Genomic DNA, 18,530 nt, shown 5'->3' with positions numbered 1-18,530 from the left:
CAAAACATTTGGAATGAAATCAATCCACCCTGACCTGTAGTGTCTGGGGTTGTGGGCCTCTGAGGCTAGACTGAGACCCTCATTAGCTAGAACCACCCAGTGAGCCAGTAACAAATTCCAGTCCTGTTCCCGTCCAAGCCACCGCAATTCAAGGAACAGCTGAGGGCTGCAGGAGACAGAAGGGTGCTGAGAAGGTCTAACTCATGACTGCCAACCCAGAGATGTGTTATTGGCTTTGGATGGGGGACAAAGAGCAAATCCGTCAATCACTACAACAGGTCCCACTCGGAGCCAGGGAGACTGGGAATCGAGTCCTGCTGGCACTTCCCAGCTCTGGCTTTCTGGAGGAGGAGGAAGACCCCAGCTCCCCTAGCTGACCCTGAGGCACCTTCTGGGTCCAAATGGAGGTGGCCCCGGGTACAGCTATGGAGTGTCCCAGGAGCGTTCCGCTAGTGGCATTGTATTGTTTTCACAGCCAGTTTCGATATCTGGTGTCTACCCCTTGCCCTGCTGGCAGGGCATTGAGCGGCACCCGTTGCCGGCCACCTGGGTGCGGAGATCGAGGAGGGTGAAGGGAGGAGCAACCCTGAGCATCTGCCATCCTGCTCCATCTGATCTAGAGTAAGTAAGTGGAGTTCTCCAGAACCATCCCCAGTGTGGTGGGAATATCCCATCACTAGGGCTCCCAGCCCCTCCCTTGTCAGGGTTTGTTCCCCAGGTTGAGGGTTCCTGTGCCCTGGGGTGGGATGTGTCGGGAGGAGAAATTGCCTCAGCAGAGGGGAGGTGGGCAGGGGAGCAGGCAGGCTCGTTAATGAGAGGCTGCTTTGAAGCCAGACTCATGGCTGCTCCCCACTCAGTTCCAGGATGGAGCGAATCAGGCAGATGCTCAGGAGGAAGGCCGGGCAGGTGGCTCCACAGCCAGAAGAAGACATCAGCCAGCCTGCCCAGGCGGAGAGCGGCCACTCTGTCCCCGCGGGCGGGGAAGAGGCTCGTGGCCAGGGGAAAAAGAGGAGCTGCTTTGCCTGCTGGAGGAGGCGGAAGACAGCAGCTCCTCTAGCTGACCCTGAGGCACCTTCTGGGCCGAAACGGAGGTGGCCCCGGGTTCAGCTGTGGAGCAGAGAGCCAGGGGAGGACAGGAGCTGGGGACGGCAGCTCTGGGGCTTCCTTTGCAGGAAGCCAAGGAGCCAGGAGCTGCACCCCAGGGCCCAGCAGGAGCCGCCAACCACCATGGCAGCTGAGGGGCCCTGCGCCAGCCTCACCCTGGCCCCGGAGGAGCCTCCCGCCAGCCTCACCCTGGCCCCGGAGGAGCCTCCTGCCAGCCCAGAGCAGGAGTTGAGTGACTGCGGCGCGACAGACACCAGCAGCTCCGCATTCTCCTGTGGGGCCAGCAGCTCCCCCGTGGAGTCTGGCAGCCCTGTCTTTGAAGGCTCCTTCTTTGGAGGTGAGGGGAGACCCAGGGAAAGGGAGGAGGACTGGGGCGGTGTGGGACTAGTAACACCCTGTGCCCATCGGCTCGCCAAGGCGCCGGGATTGACCCACGTGACCCCACTAACACCAGTGGGGGTGGCACAGACACGCCCCATGGCAGGGGATGCTGGGCGAAGTCGGGGAGCTCCAGCCTCCCTGATCATGTTGGGGTGGGGGGCTGACTGCCACGGGGCCCTGAGGCTGATGGGGCTGAGGGTGTCTCTGGGAGGGGCAGGGTGGAGCCCTGGCCGCCATGGGGCTCCTTACAGAGAAAGGGGAAACATGGAGCCTTCTCTGTCCACTGCATCCCCCCAGCAGCAGAAGGGATTAAACTTTCTCCTTCCCTCCCTGGTGCAGACACCCCCAGTGCCCAGGTGTCGTGGCCTGAGGAGGAGGAGCAGGATTTCTGCCCTGAGGAAGACATCATCTTGGTGATCCAGCAGCACCTGCAGGGCAGAGCTGAGGTACAAAAATCCCCCAGCTGCGCTGCCACCCAGTCTGTCCTGCTCCTTGTTCCGTCCCCATCCAGGCAGGGGGTCTTGCACCAGAGAATCCCTCACCCCCAATGGGGGGACACATCTCCTCTGTTATCTGGCACCCCAAAGTGGGGACATTTGTCCCACACAGGCCAAGGTCCTCGCAGACACTGTCCAAGTTCCAACCCCTGTCTGCGCAGGGAGACACTGGTTTTGGGAAGCGGGCGGCTTTCCCTGTCCAACTCCATGGAGGTCCTGAGCCCTGGAGCTGGTTTGGGTCTGGGGTCCAGGGCATGTGCCTTGATCCTGACGTGCTGTTCATGGATCAGGGGTTCAGAGGGGATTGTGTTACCCCTCTGTGGCTGATCCCAGCCTTCCCTCCTCTCCTCATTCTCTGATCTCCTGCCTGGACTCTCCCGGGGATCCTACATCCCACCCATTGCAGTTTGGCTGGTCCATACTCTGCTGGGTACCAGGCCCTGCCCAGAGAACTGCTCAGAGCAAGGATTGATGAGGCAGCAGGCATCCGGCCATGAACTCTTGCTAAGTGTCCCTGGAGTCATGTGAATAGGAGAGGCCAGGATGTGCCTTTTGAGTCTTGCCAGGGCTCCTGGAGAATCCTCCTCATTGTCCCCTGACTGCTGTAGCCCCATGTCCCATGACTGACGGGTGCTCCCTCTTCTTCCAGGCTCTGCACAACCACTATTCGCGGAGCCTGGACACCATCCTCAGGGACCGCCTAACAGAGACCCCCACCGTGGAGAAGCTGCAGCACCTCCTGGAGGTGAGTAGAATGGACGGTCTGGGGTGGAATTGCCCCTGAGCCCTGTGGGAGGGCAGCAAAGGAGAGACTAGAAGAGCCACGTTTCCATTGTGTCCTCCCAGCTTGGACCCAGCCGGCCACACATTCCCAGAGCTGCCAGTGCAGGGGGAAGGAGCTGGGACTGTCAGCCAGAGCTCTGCACGGTTGCATTAAGCACTAACAGTGAGCACCAGGCCTGGCTGGGGCCTGAGAGACTGAACCCCCTTTTCAAGCTCTGCAACCAGGGCTCGGCTACTCCACCCTGAGCACAAAGTCTCAGCCCCTTGGGGAGGGGGAGAGGCTGGTTTGTAGAGCATGTACGCCTGCCCGCTGACCCTCCCCTGCCTCCTTCTCCCGCAGCACATCCATCGCTCTCTCCTGGCAAAGAACACCCAGGAGAGAGCCAGGGCCGTCCAGACCAGCGCGGCCCTGCTCCAGTTTGCCACCTCCCTGCCTGGATTTGACGTAAGTGACCTCTGACCCCAGCATCCTGCAGAGTCAAGTTCCTCATCCCCTGGCTAATTGGTCCCCCCGGGTCCATAAGGGACTGCGTTCCATAGGCCGCTGGCTGGCAGTGTCGTGCCTGGCCTCAGGGCCCTTGTTATTCTGGAGCAGCGAGGCAGCGAGTGCTCAGCAAGGGCCCTTGCCCTGCTCCCTTTGCTCCGAGCTCCCTTGGGGACAGAGAGGAAGAGGGCGCTCGCTCCTCTCCCCCAGCGCCTCCTACAGAGGGGTGGGAGCAGAGCTCAGGTCCAGGGGCGCTGGGGAACTGAAGGGAGAATGGTGATGGATTCCCCTCTCCTTCTCCTTCCACCAGACCTCCTCCACCTTCTCTAAGGCAGGTGAATTTGTGCTGCAGCTGGGTCTCTGTGTAACCCATCCAGCCAGTGACATCAGTCGGCAAGCCAGGGGTGGGATCTATTGGCTGCACAAGCTCCTGCTCCAGAAGAGGGGTAAGAAACCCAGCTGGGCAATGGGACCCCATGGAAAAGAGCCTCTGGGAGACTAGCTCCAGCTGGCCAATGGGACGCTGGTAGAACTAAGGCCTCTCTGCTTAGACCCGCTGTAGCGGGAAAGAGGAACCCCAATAGAAACAAGGCCCCTCCTTTGAGACTCCCTCTGCTGGGCAATGGGACCCTACAGAAAGAAGCCCCCTCCTCTGAGACCGACCCCGGCTTAGATGGTGACTCCTTCTCTCCGAATTAGGGAGACGAGTGTGAAAGTGCCAGGGAAATTGGCTGCTTTATCTCAGAGCCCGGCTCTGTCCCCCAGCCCAGGGAAATCAGCCCACCCTGTATGGGGCAGCCAGCTCGTGAGGGGACAGGAACGGAGCTATTGAGACACATGGAGGGAAAGAGCCCGTCATGAGGGCAGGGGCAGGAACAGGCACCACAGGAGATGGACACAAAGCTTGTAGGGTGTCACCAGTCGGGTAGCCAGGGCCAGATCCTGACTTCAGTGGGTGTGGGGGGTTCTCAGTATTAGACACCCCCATGAACAGGCACCCACTCCCAGAGCACAATGACCGTAAGGGTCACATGATTACTGTGATGGTTGAAACAAATCCCCCTTCTGGTACTAACCCGCCTGGCATGGACCCTGCGATTCCATTGGGCCGCGGATGCCAGGAGGAGCCTGGCCAGTGTGCACCCAGAAGGAAACAGGCATTGAAAGCGGAAGGTCAAACCTCCCCAATGGGTGTGTCTTTCTCTCCCAGGGCTCAACACCAGCAAGGCAGCAGACCTGTGGTGCCGGGACGGGCTCCATGACCCCAAGCGCCTGGGATATAGAAATCTGGCTAGGGTGGGAGAGGTAAGGACTCTCCACTGGTGCATTGCAGCAGCTCAGGTATGGAGTTGTCTCCCGCTGCAGTGAGTGTGTCATGGACACAGGGCAAGAGCCTGCTCCTTATTTCCACAGAGTATGTGAGGCTCCTGGGAATGTCCGTGGGGTGAGGCGTGGGAATGATCCAGATCTAAAAGACCCCGAACCTTTAGCGGGTGAGCTGCAGGAGCTGTCGCTGCTGGGAGCAGCAGGGGTCCTGGGCTGTCTGTGTGAGCTGGGTTCCAGAGCGCGCAGACACATTCCCAGCATCTCATGGCACCCTGCGGTGAATCCTGCTCCATAAGAGCTATTGGAGGCCTCAGTGCCTGCAGCCTCCTACTGAAGGGGGTTCCTGGTCCATGGGACCCCAAAGGTTGGCTGCCCCAGGACTCTTCTCCTCCTTGTGAGACACTAGAGGGATTTGGAGCCTGGTCCTGGGCCATTGCAAGTGCTCTGGTTCTTTTGGTTTTAGGTCTTTGGAGAAATATTCAGCGAAGACCAGAAGAGCAGTTTCCTCCAGGCGGGCCTGCTGGCCATCCACCACCCCCTCCACCACATCAGCCATGCTGGCCTGCTGCTGACCTATTCCATCTTGGGGGAAGCCGGCCAGCTGCTAGAGGACGAGGTAACCAAAAAGGGGTCACCTGGGGAGAGACCCCCAGGGCCTTTCACCTCCAGGCCATTGAAAATCGCTCCCATCCCATCCCCATGCGCTGACCAGGGAGCAAGGAGAGGGTGACCCCAGACAGGTGCCATTGGTTGGTGCCAGCTTCTCCCCTGAGCAGCTCAAAGCAGGGCAGACCCAGCTCCCCAGCAAGGCTATTTCCTAACAGGCGTCACATCAGCACAACACGCTGCCATTGCTCATGCTAGGGGCTGCCAACTCCCCTAGCCACCTCTGTGAGCCTTTCATCCCCCTCGGGGCCTCGGGCTGGTTCCTAGAGCTCTGGTATCGTGTTATCCCAGCCCCCACCTGTTCTGGGAGAACTGGAGGAGTCAGTCAGCAGAGGCTGCATAAGTCACTGCCCATGGCATCACGTTAAGGACATGGGGATCCCTTGGGGAAAGGTGTCCACTTCCTCTCACCCCCCGGCACTACTGCCCAAAGCCTCCCAGCCCTCGGCTGGAGGGGGCGAGGGTGGCTGAGGGGACTCTGGGGAGCGGAGATGGATTCCCGCTGGGTTGGGATGTAGAACAGTTCTCGCGGGGGGACTGAGAGGAGTGGGGGCAGGAGTTCATTCCACAATGGTGGGAGAGGGGACGGAAGTCACTAGAGAAGAGACAAGATTTCATCTCGGGGGTTGGGCGGGGGAATCCGTCCCTCAGACGTGGAGAGAAAATGTTGCTGGCTCCCGGTGCCGTTAATACCCTTTGTTCTCATGGATGTCGGAGTCTCTGATTTATCCTTGTTCCCTTGCAACAGGGGGACATTACATCCAAAATCATGGGACAGCTATTTAATATCAGGGTCTTGGGCCAGGTGCCCGACGCCCTGCAGGGGCTGTGCTCCATGGGGCAGGATTGAAGACCCCCCCCCTCGCATGACCAGCTCGGACCCCCTGCCACAGGTACTGCTCTGTCTCACTGTGCCTGGGGGGAAGGGCTGGGGGGAGCGGCCATAGAGCCCCCCGCAGCACTGAGAGAAACCAAGACTGAGCACCTTGCTCTGGACACCCTGCCCCACCCCGACCCCTGGGGCTGGGGCCAGGCCAGATACTGGTTGGGAAGAATCAGGCTGTGGGGCTGACCCAGAAGTGAGAGTATCCGCAGAGCCAGGGGTTGTGCTCAATAGCCATTGCAGTCTGGGAGGGGTGGCCTGACATGGAGCCCCTCCCCCGTCGTCACTGCTCAGACCTTCCCATGGCCCCTATCACCCCTGATGCAGCGAATGTCCGACCATCCCCCACCTGGGGCCCAATCCACCCACCTGGTATCTGAACCCTTCCCAGCCAGGAATGAAACTCCCCCTGAACACCCTGGGGCAGGGGAGGAGCCTCCCCATCCGGCAGGTGGGAACTGAGACGCAGAGGAAGGGCTGTGGGCCTGGTCACACAATCCTGGGTGTAGATCTGGGAAGTGGACTGGGTCCCGGCCTAGAGCCTTTCCCCCAGGGGCACCTTCGCTTCTGCCCTTTATTCTCCCCTCCGGCCAGGGGGTCTGTGCGTGTGAAAGGAACAGGGAGGGTGATGGGGTCCTGGCACACAGCCTGGATGGGAGCTCCCCTTGGCTTGGTCCCCAGGCTCAGAGACATCTTTTGTTATCCCGCTGTCCTTCTGTTATTGCTAGGAAGGGAGTCCCCCGATGAGGGGTCTCCAGGCTCCAGTAAGTCATCCTCATTCCCGCCCGCATGTACCCCCTGCCCTGCCCTGCCCTTCCCTGCCCTCCGGTTTCTCGCTGTTGACTCTGGCTGGGCTCTTGACTCCAGTGTCTAGCTATGACTTTGGCGTGACCCTTCTTGGCTCCAGATCTGGGTTCTGAACCCCGGCTCAGTATTCTCCTTGCCTTTCTCTAGCCTCTCTCCAGGCCCTCCACCCACCCGCTGCACAGCATTGCCTCCTTCTCCTCCTGATCTTCCCCAACCCCTCCGATTTCGACTACATGGCTTCAACCTTTGCGTGGATATGGACTTTGGCTCGTACTTCTGACCACCCGGCTTCGACCTCCGGCCTGGACATGGACACTGGCTCTGGTTCTGCCTGCACATACTCAACACCTGGCAGCAGTAGACAGGCCCCACCATTAATCAAACCCTAACCCTGCCCCATGACTCCTTAGTCCCTCCCACCTGTCACCGGAAGTCCCACCCCATGGGGTATTACTTCGTGGTCAAGGCAGCCACATGACTGGAAGCCAGGTGTGTCATGTGACCCCTCTAAGAACTCCTCCCACCACCTTCTACCAATCAGGATGGGTTTCCTCCCGGTAGGACCACCCCAAGAGGAGATTTGACCAATCAGGGCGAGCTCTGGGGTGGGAGGGTGACCCATCCCGATGTGTGTCTTGTGACCCCTCTAAGAACTCCTCTCACTGCCCTCAACCAATTAGGATCGGTTTTGTCCTGACAGAACCACCCCAAGAGGGGATTCTGACCAATCAGGGTGAGTTCTGGGGCAGGGTGACCCGTCCGGGAGTGGGCCATATGACCCCACTAAGAACTCCTCCCAGGGCCCTCTGCCAATCAGAGTGCAGCACCATTACCTCATAAGTCCCAGCGCCGGACGGACGAGGCCATCTCTCACCAAGGACACATGGTTTAGAAATCGTGGGAAGGCTGCTGAGAGGAAACCTGGACTCCTTCACCACCCCCGTGAGAACTTCGGACTCTGTCTTTGCCCCAAGGGTCTTTGACCATCCGCAGAGAAAGCGCTACATCAGCGACAGTGCCGAGGAGGAGGAGGGAGCGACCGAGGGGAGCCCTTTGGCCCAGCCATTGATGGATATGCCGGAACCCGAACCCAAAACCCAACTGCTTGTGAGACACCCCAATGATCATGGTGGCCTCTTTTTGTCCACCCCCTTAGAGGTGGAATGCGACTGCGGCTCAGGGGAGTCACCGGTGCACAAGGTGAACACAGGTAAAGGAATGATTAAGTCAGGGGTGAAAGTAACTTCCAGGACTTACCGGTACTGCTGGAGTCCTTAGGGGGCGTGGCCTCAACCTGAAGGGGCGGGGCCTCTCAAGCTTGAAAGGTCCTGGAGCATCGGCTGTGGCTAGGAGCCCCAGGGCCTTTAAATTCCCCCCGCAGCTCTGGCAGCTGGGTTCAAGCATGGATTTAAAGGGCCCGGAGCTCCCATGGCTGTGGGGAGCCTGAGCCTTACCCGGCTGGAGCCAGGATTTAAAGGGCCCGGAGCTCCTGCTGCTCCGGAGAGCCCTTAGCCCTTTAATTTCCTGCCCCAGCCTGGGTGCTGGAGCTGCATGGAGGGAAATTAAAGGGCTCTGGGATCTACGCAGCCACGGGGAGCACTGAGCCCATTAAATCCCGGCCCCAGCCCAGCTGCTGGAGCTGTGTGGGGAGGAGGGGGGAGATTTAATGGGCTCTGGGTTCCCAGCAACCACAGGAGCTCTGAGCCCTTTAATTCCCAGCCCCAGCCCAGCTCCTGGAGCTGTGGGGGGGGATTTAAAGGGCTCTGGGCTCCCCGCAGCCGTGGGATCTCTGAAGCAGAGATGAAAATAAGCCATTATGGTCCAGTATGGCGTACCAGGAAGAGCCAATATGCCGTGCCGGACTGCACCGGCTTCCTCAGCAGGGATTTGAATGGCTCAGAGCTCTGGCGGCTGCAGGGAGCCCAGAGCCCTTTAATTTTTCCCCGCAGCTCTGGCAGCCGGGCTGGGGCCAGATTTAAAGGGCTCGGTGCTCCCCGCAGCCGTGGGAGCTCCGGGCCCTTTAAATCCACACCGGAATCCGGCTGCCGGAGCTGCAGGGGGAATCTAAAGGGCTCGGGGCTCTGCAGCAGCCTGAGCCCTGGGCCCTTTAAATCAACCCTGGGCTCAGGGGCAAATTAAAGACCCTGGGGCAAATTAAAGACCAGCCACAGCCGATGCTCCAGGACCTTTAAATCTTGAGAGGCCCCGCCTCTTCCGGTTGAGGCCACGCCCCCTCAGGATTCCAGCAGTACCGGTAAGTCCTGGAAGTTACTTTTCCCCCTGCTGTGAGCCCTTTAAATCCCAGCCCCAACCCAGCTGCTGGAGCTGCGTGGAGGGGAATTAAAGGGCTCTGGGATCTATGCAGCCCCAGGGAGCGCTGAGCCCATTAAATCCCGGCCCCAGCCCAGCTGCTGGAGCTGCGGGGGCGGGGGGGAATTTAATGGGCTCTGGGTTCCCAGCAACCGCCAGAGCTCTGAGCCCTTTAATTCCCGGCCCCAGCCCAGCTCCTGGAGCTGCAGGGGGAATTTAAAGGGCTCTGGGCTCCCCGCAGCCATAGGAGTTCTGAGCCAGAGATGAAAGTATGCCGGTACGGGCCAGTACGGCGTAGCGGCAAGAGCCACTATGCTGTGCCGGACCGCACCGGCTTCCTCAGCGGGGATTTAACGGGCTCAGAGCTCCGGCGGCTGCAGGGAGCCCAAAGCCCTTTAAATCCCTCCACCCCTCCCACCGCAGCTCCGGCAGCCGGGCTGGGGCTGGGACTTAAAAAGCTCAGTGCTCCCTGCAGCGGCAGCAGCTCCGGGCCCTTTAAATCCACACCCGAACCCGGCTGCCAGAGCTGCGGGGGAATTTAAAGGGCTCTGGGCTCCCTGTAGCCACAGGAGCTCTGAGCCCTTTAATTCGCAGCCCCAGCCTGGCTTCCAGAGCTGCAGGGGGTATTTAAAGGTCTCTGGGATTCCCGCAGGCACAGGATCTCTGAGCCCTTTAAATCCTGGCCCCAGCCCAGCTGCCAGATCTGCAGGGGGAAATTAAAGGGCTCTGGGCTCCCCGCAGCCGTGGGATCTCTGAAGCAGAGATGAAAATAAGCCATTATGGTCCAGTACGGCATACCAGGAAGAGCCAATATGCCGTGCCGGACCGCACCGGCTTCCCAGGGATTTGAATGGCTCAGAGCTCTGGCGGCTGCAGGGAGCCCAGAGCCCTTTAATTTCCCCCCGCAGCCCTGGCAGCCGGGCTGGGGCCAGATTTAAAGGGCTCGGTGCTCCCTGCAGCCATGGGAGCTCCGGGCCCTTTAAATCCACACCGGAATCCGGCTGCCGGAGCTGCGGGGGGAATCTAAAGGGCTCGGGGCTCCGCAGCGGCCTGACCTCTGGGCCCTTTAAATCAACCCTGGGCTCAGGGGCAAATTAAAGACCCTGGGGCAAATTAAAGACCAGCCACAGCCGATGCTCCAGGACCTTTAAATCTTGAGAGGCCCCGCCTCTTCCGGTTGAGGCCACGCCCCCTCAGGATTCCGGCAGTACTGGTAAATCCTGGAAGTTACTTTTCCCCCTGCTGTGAGCCCTTTAAATCCCAGCCCCAACCCAGCTGCTGGAGCTGCGTAGAGGGGAATTTAAAGGGCTCTGGTCTCCCTACAGCTGCCGGAGCTCTGAGTCCTTTAAAGCCCCGCCGAGGAAGCCGGTGCGGTCCGGCACGGCGTACTGGCTCTGGTTGGTACTCCATACTGGCCCGTACCGGCTCACTTTCACCTCTGGATTAAGTGACGGTCGAGGTCATGAGACGTTCCATAGAGCTCTCTTGGCCGCAGTGCCCATGACGGAAGGTGGTACGTTCTGTTTCGCCATGACATTCATAGTCATCCCATCTTTAAGGTCCATGTGTGCTAGGAACAGAGTGCGTCTGGGTCATGGCCCGGACTAAGTCGAGCATGTTAGAACCATTAACCACAGAGCCTTTGTACACAAAAGCCCCTTTATCGTTCCATGAAGAGAGATTTGTAGCCTGGCCCAGCTTCTTTAGCAGTACAAATGCATTTTTCTTAGAACGCTTCTTCGTGTTATCCAGCACCTGCTGAGCAACAGACTCTGAGCTCTTTGGTGTTTCTGGGGGGTTTCAGTTACATTCAGTCCCTGTTCTGGTAGAAACAGACTGATTTTTCACTTTCTCCGCGTCGCTCGGCTTCACGTACATTAGGCACCTTTGAAGCTCGGCGCTGTAAGGTTTAGCCTTTTAGAATTCGGCTCAGTTGGTTCTTTGAAGGACGGACTCGTTTCAGCATCCAGTAAGTGAGTTGCGGTCGGTCGTTAGGCCCCCTGAGGATACAGAGGTCGCCAGTGTTCTGAACGAAGCGTCAGATTTTTCCCAGCTCTTGTTAGAATGCCGTTCTTTTAGCCCCCCCCACCCCCACCCCGGGGACACAGCGTCCATCAGTTTTCTGAATGAACCATCAAACTGTTCCCAAATACTAGAATATAGGGGAGCGGTGATGAGCTTATGGTTTGGGGAGAATGGTTTGTCAGTCCTTGGTGGTCTATTCACAACCCCTAGAGCACATGCTCTGGAGTTGTGAATGTGTATGGTTCTGCGCACGTTCAGAGCCCCTTGAGCGCATGCTCCAGGTTTGTGAATGTGGGATTTACTCAGGGTTTGCTGTGGCAGTGGCCGCTGAGGAACTGGAGTTGTGGTTGTTGTTTACCAGAGTCTTGTTTTGCCCTTGGGTTTGACGGATATGAGGTTTGGACTGCCCAGATGCTTCATCTGCACTCTTGTGCTGTTTTGCGTTGTTAAAGGTCTCTGAGCAGATTCCTGGCTCTTTGGCGGTTCTGGAGGAGGTGTCCTTGTAGCGCTGACTAAGCATTGTCAGAAAAGTTGCCCAGGCCTATGGGGGGTGGGGGGAACCATTTTACAAAACTGAACTTTACCAACTTTCTCACCTGCACCTATGTATTCACTTCAAATACAAAACCTCACAGAACAACCCAACCAATAAGCAAAATATATTTACTGGGCTTCATCCATCCATCAGTCACTGATGCTGGTGAATTTTCCCTTTCAGCTGTCTCGTTCCCTTTTCTTCTGAGCTTGTTTTCCCTCTGCTCTAGGGATCTCTCATGTTTCCACCGTACTGTGGCGCAAAACACAGGAAACCCTCTTGTAAACTTCAAAACTAAATATTCATTAGGGGTTTTTTTCTGTTTAACAAGTCACAGCTTTAAACCAAATCACCCAGTTCAGGCTGTACGACAAACAGGTTTTGAGTTTATTTCTACCACTTAAAACGTAAAACAAAAAACAACAAACAAACAAACAACAAAAACCTCAAAAACATTTTTTAAAATACATCTCAATTTGCAGAATAAAAACCAAACTGCTTTTAAAATCCATTTTAAACCACATTTTGCACAGGAAAAAAACCCTGTTGGTTTGAAACAAACCAAGTACTTTTACACCCTACACCTATGCCTTGCCCAGACCCCTCGCACACACAAATCAGCAGCTTTAGAAACACACCAAACCAAGTTTGCCTCCATATACTTTTCAATAACACCCCTCCCCCCACATGCTTTTAAAAGCCAGTTGCAAAAAAGTTCCCTTTCACTAAGGGATCCAGTGTTGCAGGCACATGCTTGTCCTGTTCCCTCCATGTGTGTTTGGGCCTTCAGGTTAAAGAACAAGCAAAAATGTCAGTGACTATTACCACCAAATCCCTATACAAACTGTGTAATAACTAAAGGTTTTAAAAACAATATTAAGCACAACTATAGTTAAAATGGTTTTTACCTTGGCCTGGTGGTGAAGTGCAGCTTAAAGTTACTGGGTCCATGCTAAGCAGATCACACTGCAATGAAGATAGGCACCATTATTTTCCTAAGGGTATGGCTACACTTACAAATCTGCAGCGCTGGTAGTTGCAGCGCTGGTCGTCCAGCTGTGCAGGGCCAGCGCTGGTGTGTGGCCACACTCACAGCTACCAGCGCTGCAGTGTGGCCACATTTGTAGCATTTGCAGCGCTGTTGGGAGTGATGCATTATGGGCAGCTATCCCAGCATTCAAGTGGCAGCAACGTGCTTTTCAAAAGAGGGGGGTGGGGTGGAGTGTGACAGGGACGGGGGGGAGAGAGAGAGAGTGGATTTTTGGAACCGACACTGGGCAAAATCAGAAAATTTTCCCACCCCCTTACTGTTAACTGCAAACAACCTGCATCCAACATACTCTTTCCCCCCTCTGCCCCCTCCCCCCGTTTCTCTCAAGCAAAGCAAACACTCAACCCCTGCAGGGGTTATCTCATTTCATTGTTGACAGTAGTTACAGATTAATGACAGCAAACAGGAGCTATGTTTGAAGCAGCTCCCGGTGCCGTGCACGGAGCCCGGAGCTCCGAATTGACAACAAAACAAAGAGAGGCTGCATAACAAAACAAAGGGAATAATTTAGTTAAAAGCATTCTGGGATACTCCTTATACCCTGGAGGCCAATAACAGCGCTGGTGAGTGTCCACACTTGATGACCAGCGCTGCAGAACCAGCGCTGCAACCCTTATACCCCAAGCAGACCTGGGTGTACAGCCAGCGCTGCAGCCAGGGAGTTGCAGCGCTGGTTGTGCCCTGCAAGTGTGGACAGGGTGTAATTGCAGCGCTGGAAAGCCTCTACCAGCGCTGCAACTTGCAAGTGTAGCCAAGCCCTAAGACAGCCTGGGCAAAGAGAGGCATTATACAATATATAGTTTCAGAGTTCAAGCCAGCCAGCCGTACCTCTGCCTGCCGTCCAGCAGCCTTTCAAGAAAGTTTCTGTTGAAAAGAACAGTCTCCAAAAGACCTGAGGTTTTTATACCATCTTAGCCCATTGTTTCCAACAAACTTCAGCATAGTAGCTAGCAGCTTAATTTAATCCCCACAGCTCTGAACTAATAGATCCTTAAGGACTTTAGGCATCCGTCCCACAGCACCCCCTGTGGTGATCTGGGGTGGGGGAACCAAGCTGTCTGCACAACAGGGCTTTTTTTTTCTTTTTTCTTTTTTTCTGTACGTTAAAATAAATGTTTCTGTGGGGCCTTCTTAGAGTATTGAACAGTCCCCATTTCCAAGCAGGGGGCCCTTTGAAGAGATCAATGAATGTCTTGGGGCTTGAGTTTTTTTTTAAAACACGTTTCTTTCATGCTTAAAGTTTGGGGTGGGGGTGTTTTCTAGAAAGAATGAGGCAGAGCATTCGACCAACTCCAGGGCCATATTTAATCTGTCCAATAGTGTTCCACCAACTCCTGGGGTCATATTGAAACTGTCCAATAGCATCTGTGAATTCCTGAGGTTTTATTTCATTTCATATTAATCAGAACTCACCATCCACAACCACCCACCCACCCACATCAAATTTAACCTTATGGCACCAAGGGTAAGTAATCGCAGTCACCCTGGCTATTCAGTGAGGGGGGTGGGGGTTAAACCCACTCAGTTCAACAGGATAAGTCAACTCTATTGTACTCAAACACAGATCTGAACAGCCTGTTTGTTTTACTGTAAGCACATTTCTTAGGATCCCCCACCCCACCCACAACATACATTTCAGCTTTTTGCTGTAAATGGGTCACTTTTACACACAAAACCCCCAAGCGTTAGGTTCTCACACACAATTGATTTTTGATTTAAAAGACATACAGCTCCTTGAAACCAAGCCAAGATGCTTCATTAAAACTTTTAGCTCACTTAAGGGCCAAAGGCCTTCGAACAGAAACAGAGAGAGTCACAAAGCCCTTTCCAATAGGGTTTGTTTTTTAAATGTACAGCTACCAAGTTTTCTATCGTGTGTTTGTCCCCTCACCTTTCTCTAGCTGACTCCTTTTAGATTTCTTACAAATAGTCTTTTCCTTAAGCAGGGATCTGTAACGTTTTGTGCGGACTAGATGGCCAATATCACGCCGTGTCGTGGAAAAACGCCCCCGCGTTGTATTTGCATCAGAATCGCCCGAGGCCCCTTTATTACGAACATGCGGGGGGAGGCGCAGCGAACTGGCGTCCCCCTGAATAGAGATTTTTCAACAGGTTTTATAGCAAAAAACCCACAATTCGTGATACACACGTCCTTGTCCTTGTTCACATGATTGCCATAACTGGAGAAATGCTGTGCAAGTGAGTGGAGACCCTGACTGTGTTTTAAAGAAAATGAACCAGAAGGTGCCTGCAATTTTTCCACTCCAGCTGTAAGCAGGTTATTTTCTTTAAAACACAGTCAGGGGCTCCACTCAATTGCACAGCATTGATCAAGGTCCCCGCTTGCGCTGAATGTTCTTGGCTTAGGCACAGACATTGCACAGCAGAACCTCTGGCAATAACGGTGTTTCATCATCTTTCCAAACCCAGCTCAGCACATAGGCCCCAGAGCTTGTGGTTTATATCCACTAAAGTCCAAGTCACCCAGTCATGGGCCATTGGCCTGGCAAATCTATAAAACGGCCCTCGCATTCTTTACAAAGCTTTTCCCTCAGGCAGTGCTTAAGGGCAGCATAAACAGCAACACATACAATAGTCCGCATGACTTTTTTACGCTCACGATGTGGCACTGGCCCAGTTAGTTCTATGCCAAGCCTCCTCCGAAACACCTCATGGCCATCATCCTCAGAGTCCTCTTCAACAATTTGTATCGGCGTTGAGCAAAACCAAGGTGGGCCCGGTTATCTTCCCTGCTTCATGCAACGCTGTCCAGGGTTTCCAGGCCATGTAGGAAGGCATCATTGAGCTGTTGATTTTCATAACAGAAACAGTGTAAGCAGCCCATTGCTTGTTTTTAGATTTACACAACCCCCGGTTCCTTACTCATTAAGAAGCGATTGCTTCTTAATCATTCATTTACCTGTGTGACGTCTTTTCTGTTCACCTTCTCCACCGGTGACACCCCTGAGCCTCAATCGCATTCCACCTCTAGGGGTGGACAAAGAGAGGCCACCATGCTCATTGGGGTGTCTCACAAGCAGTTGGGTTTGGGGTTCTGGTTCCGGTTTATCCATCAATGGCTGGGCCGAAGGGCTCCCCTCAGTCGCTCCCCCCTCCTCCTCAGCGCTGTCGCTGATGTAGCACTTTCTCCGTGGATGGTCAAAGACCCTCAGGGATAAGACAGAGTCTGAAGTTCTCACAGGGGTGGTGAAGGAGTCCAGGTTTCCTCTCAGCAGCCTTTCCACAATTTCTAAACCATGTGTCCTTGGTATGAGATGGCCTCATCTGTCTGGTGCTGGGACTTATGGGGTAATGGTGCTGCACTCTGATTGGCAGAGGGCCTTGGGAGGAGTTCTTAGTGGGGCCATACGGCTCACTTCCGGATGGGTCACCCTGCCCCGGAATTCTCCCTGATTGGTCAAAATCTCCTCTTAGGGCAGTCCTATTGGGTCAAACCCATCCTAATTGGTAGATGGCGGTCGGAGGAGTTCTTAGAGGGGTCACACGACCCACTTCTGGATGGGTCACCCCACCTCGGAACTCACCCTGACTGGTCAAATCTTCTCTCAGGGTGGTCCTTCTGGGATGAAACCCATCCTGATTGGTAGAGAGTGGTGGGAGGAGTTCTTAGAGGGGTCACATGACACACCTTGCTTCCAGTCATGTGGCCACCTTGACCCCGGAGTTAAAACCCCCCATGGGGCGGGACTTTTGGTGACAGGTGGGAGGGACTAAGGGGTCAACGGGTAGGGTTTGGGAGGGTAAAGGGGAGGGGTTAGGGTTTGATTAATGGTGGCGTTCCTGATAAATACCAAGTTTACATAGATACCTTAGAAAGAAATGTGGACTTGTTACCTCTGGACCGGGACTATGACTGCCCTGTTGACCTACCACCTTGGTTGAAAGTTGCTTTTCCCTGTATTTACGCATTGTTGGGACCAGAATTAGTGGATCTCCCTGCGTACAGTCATGAAAACCGGTCCTAAGAGCAGGCCGTTTTGGGGAAGAAGAAATGTGGGACTCTGCTACGCCTCTCTTTAGACAATCATCTCCTGAACAAAGTGATCATTTGAAACCATTACCCTCTGCTGTGAATCCCACAATTGTTGGCTCACAGGAAATCTGCAAAGGGTTTCCAATCTAAGGCTCGTTTGGGCAAGGGACAAATGGAAGACAGATTTCAAAACAGACAATGGACATTTTAACGGTCTGATGTGCTAGTTGAGCTAACTAACGGTCCCCTGACCTTGCAGCACTTCATCGGTGATGTATTTGGGGACAGTGTCATCTATTCAGGTGACATACGTCTCTTTTTGGAGAACCCAGAGCAGCACACGCAGCACATCTGAACCTGGAGAGGTTTCGGAAGCATGGTCTCAATGCAGAATTGGAAAAGCGGAACCTCCAGCCAACTCTCCACAGAGTTTTGGGGGTACATCCTCTCCCCAGAAGATGTTACAATTGATCCAAATAAGGTGGAAGCCATTCATAAATGGGGCGAAGTTGGAAGTCCTCAAGAAGTGCAGCGCTTCCTAGACTTCACTCGTCCTGTGAAATCAAGACATGCTGGCTCTCAGTGATGCTTAGACGGAAAACCATGCACCCCACACAGAGGTTGGAACCATCCACTCCCAGGTTGTCCTGAGGAGCCATGATTTCTCCAGGAGCTAGGTAAAGGGCACCGGGATCAGTCTGTCAAAGGTAGGGGAGGGTCGTGTGAGGAGAGGGTCTAAGAGAGGAGGAGCGTGGGCTAGGCTCTGTATTTGGGCTTGGCAGGGATCGAGAGAAGGGAGAGGGCTGTTAGGGGGTAATGTGAGGTGGGAGGGGGGTCGGAGATGGGGGCAAGGCCTGAAAAGTTCAGTTGCTTTAGATCAACTGTGCCAGAGAATCACTGGTTGAAGTGACTGAAAGCTCTGAGCTGGGGCTGGCCAAAATCCTCCTCCTCAGATGGGAACATCCCAAAAGTCTGCAGAAGCTCAGCCTCTGAGGTGAACGTTGTGGCCCAAACCTCTCTCTGCTCTGTACCTCACAGGATTCCAGCCGGCTGTACCAATCCAGGAGGAAAACTGCCACCGAAGTCTCCCAGCACCTGGGCAGTGAAGTGCCACTCAACCCCGCTGTGATGCACAGACCTTGCCCTTGCTGTCTGCACAGGGCTGAATTTCACCCCTTCCGAGTGTAAGGAAATAATTGGCTGAAGGCCTTTTTCTTTCTGGACGTCTGTCTAGTGGGAAAGAACCATGGGGATTTTTAACCTGTTTCGCTCCCATGCCTGTTTTTCTGTTCCCTGACTGACCAGAGCAGGGGCTGCTCCAGGCTAATGAGAACACCTGTCTCTAATTAACCTGTAAAGAGTCAGGTGAGGCCATTAAGCTAATGTGACCACCTGACTCTAATTAAGGCCCTGCTGATACTATAAAAAGGGCTCACTCCAGTCAGGCAGAGGAGAGCCAGGGAGCCAGAGGAGAGGAAGTGTGCAGCTGAAGGGCTTATTACTGAAGACATCCTCAAACCATCGTTAAAGGAGCCCTAAGGTAAGGGTGAAGAAGGGAGAAGCAGGAGAGCTGTGGGGAAGTGGCCCAGGGAAATGTAGCAACTGTGGCAGTGAAAGGTTGGCTGCCAACAATTGCTACCATTAGGGTCCCTTGGCTGGAACCCAGAGTAGAGGGCGGGCCCGG

General features: G+C 55.0%; 1 protein-coding gene across 1 annotated transcript; it reads left to right on the top strand.

Moving 5' to 3' along the window:
• Positions 1–1,227: 1,227 nt before the first annotated feature.
• On the top strand, positions 1,228–7,477 carry LOC120383260. Its single transcript, XM_039501157.1, has 9 exons — positions 1,228–1,441; positions 1,825–1,931; positions 2,632–2,727; positions 3,106–3,210; positions 3,560–3,695; positions 4,460–4,554; positions 5,039–5,191; positions 5,990–6,134; positions 7,079–7,477. Exons 1-8 carry the CDS (start codon positions 1,228–1,230, stop codon positions 6,089–6,091), a joined length of 1,008 nt encoding a protein of 335 aa, XP_039357091.1. The 3' UTR covers positions 6,092–6,134; positions 7,079–7,477.
• Positions 7,478–18,530: the final 11,053 nt, after the last annotated feature.

Source organism: Mauremys reevesii, linkage group 15 (assembly GCF_016161935.1).
Source record: "Mauremys reevesii isolate NIE-2019 linkage group 15, ASM1616193v1, whole genome shotgun sequence".
Lineage (NCBI taxonomy): Eukaryota > Metazoa > Chordata > Testudines > Geoemydidae > Mauremys > Mauremys reevesii.
The sequence above is the reverse complement of the archived record's forward strand: the minus strand, read 5'-3'. Positions and strand labels throughout refer to the sequence as shown.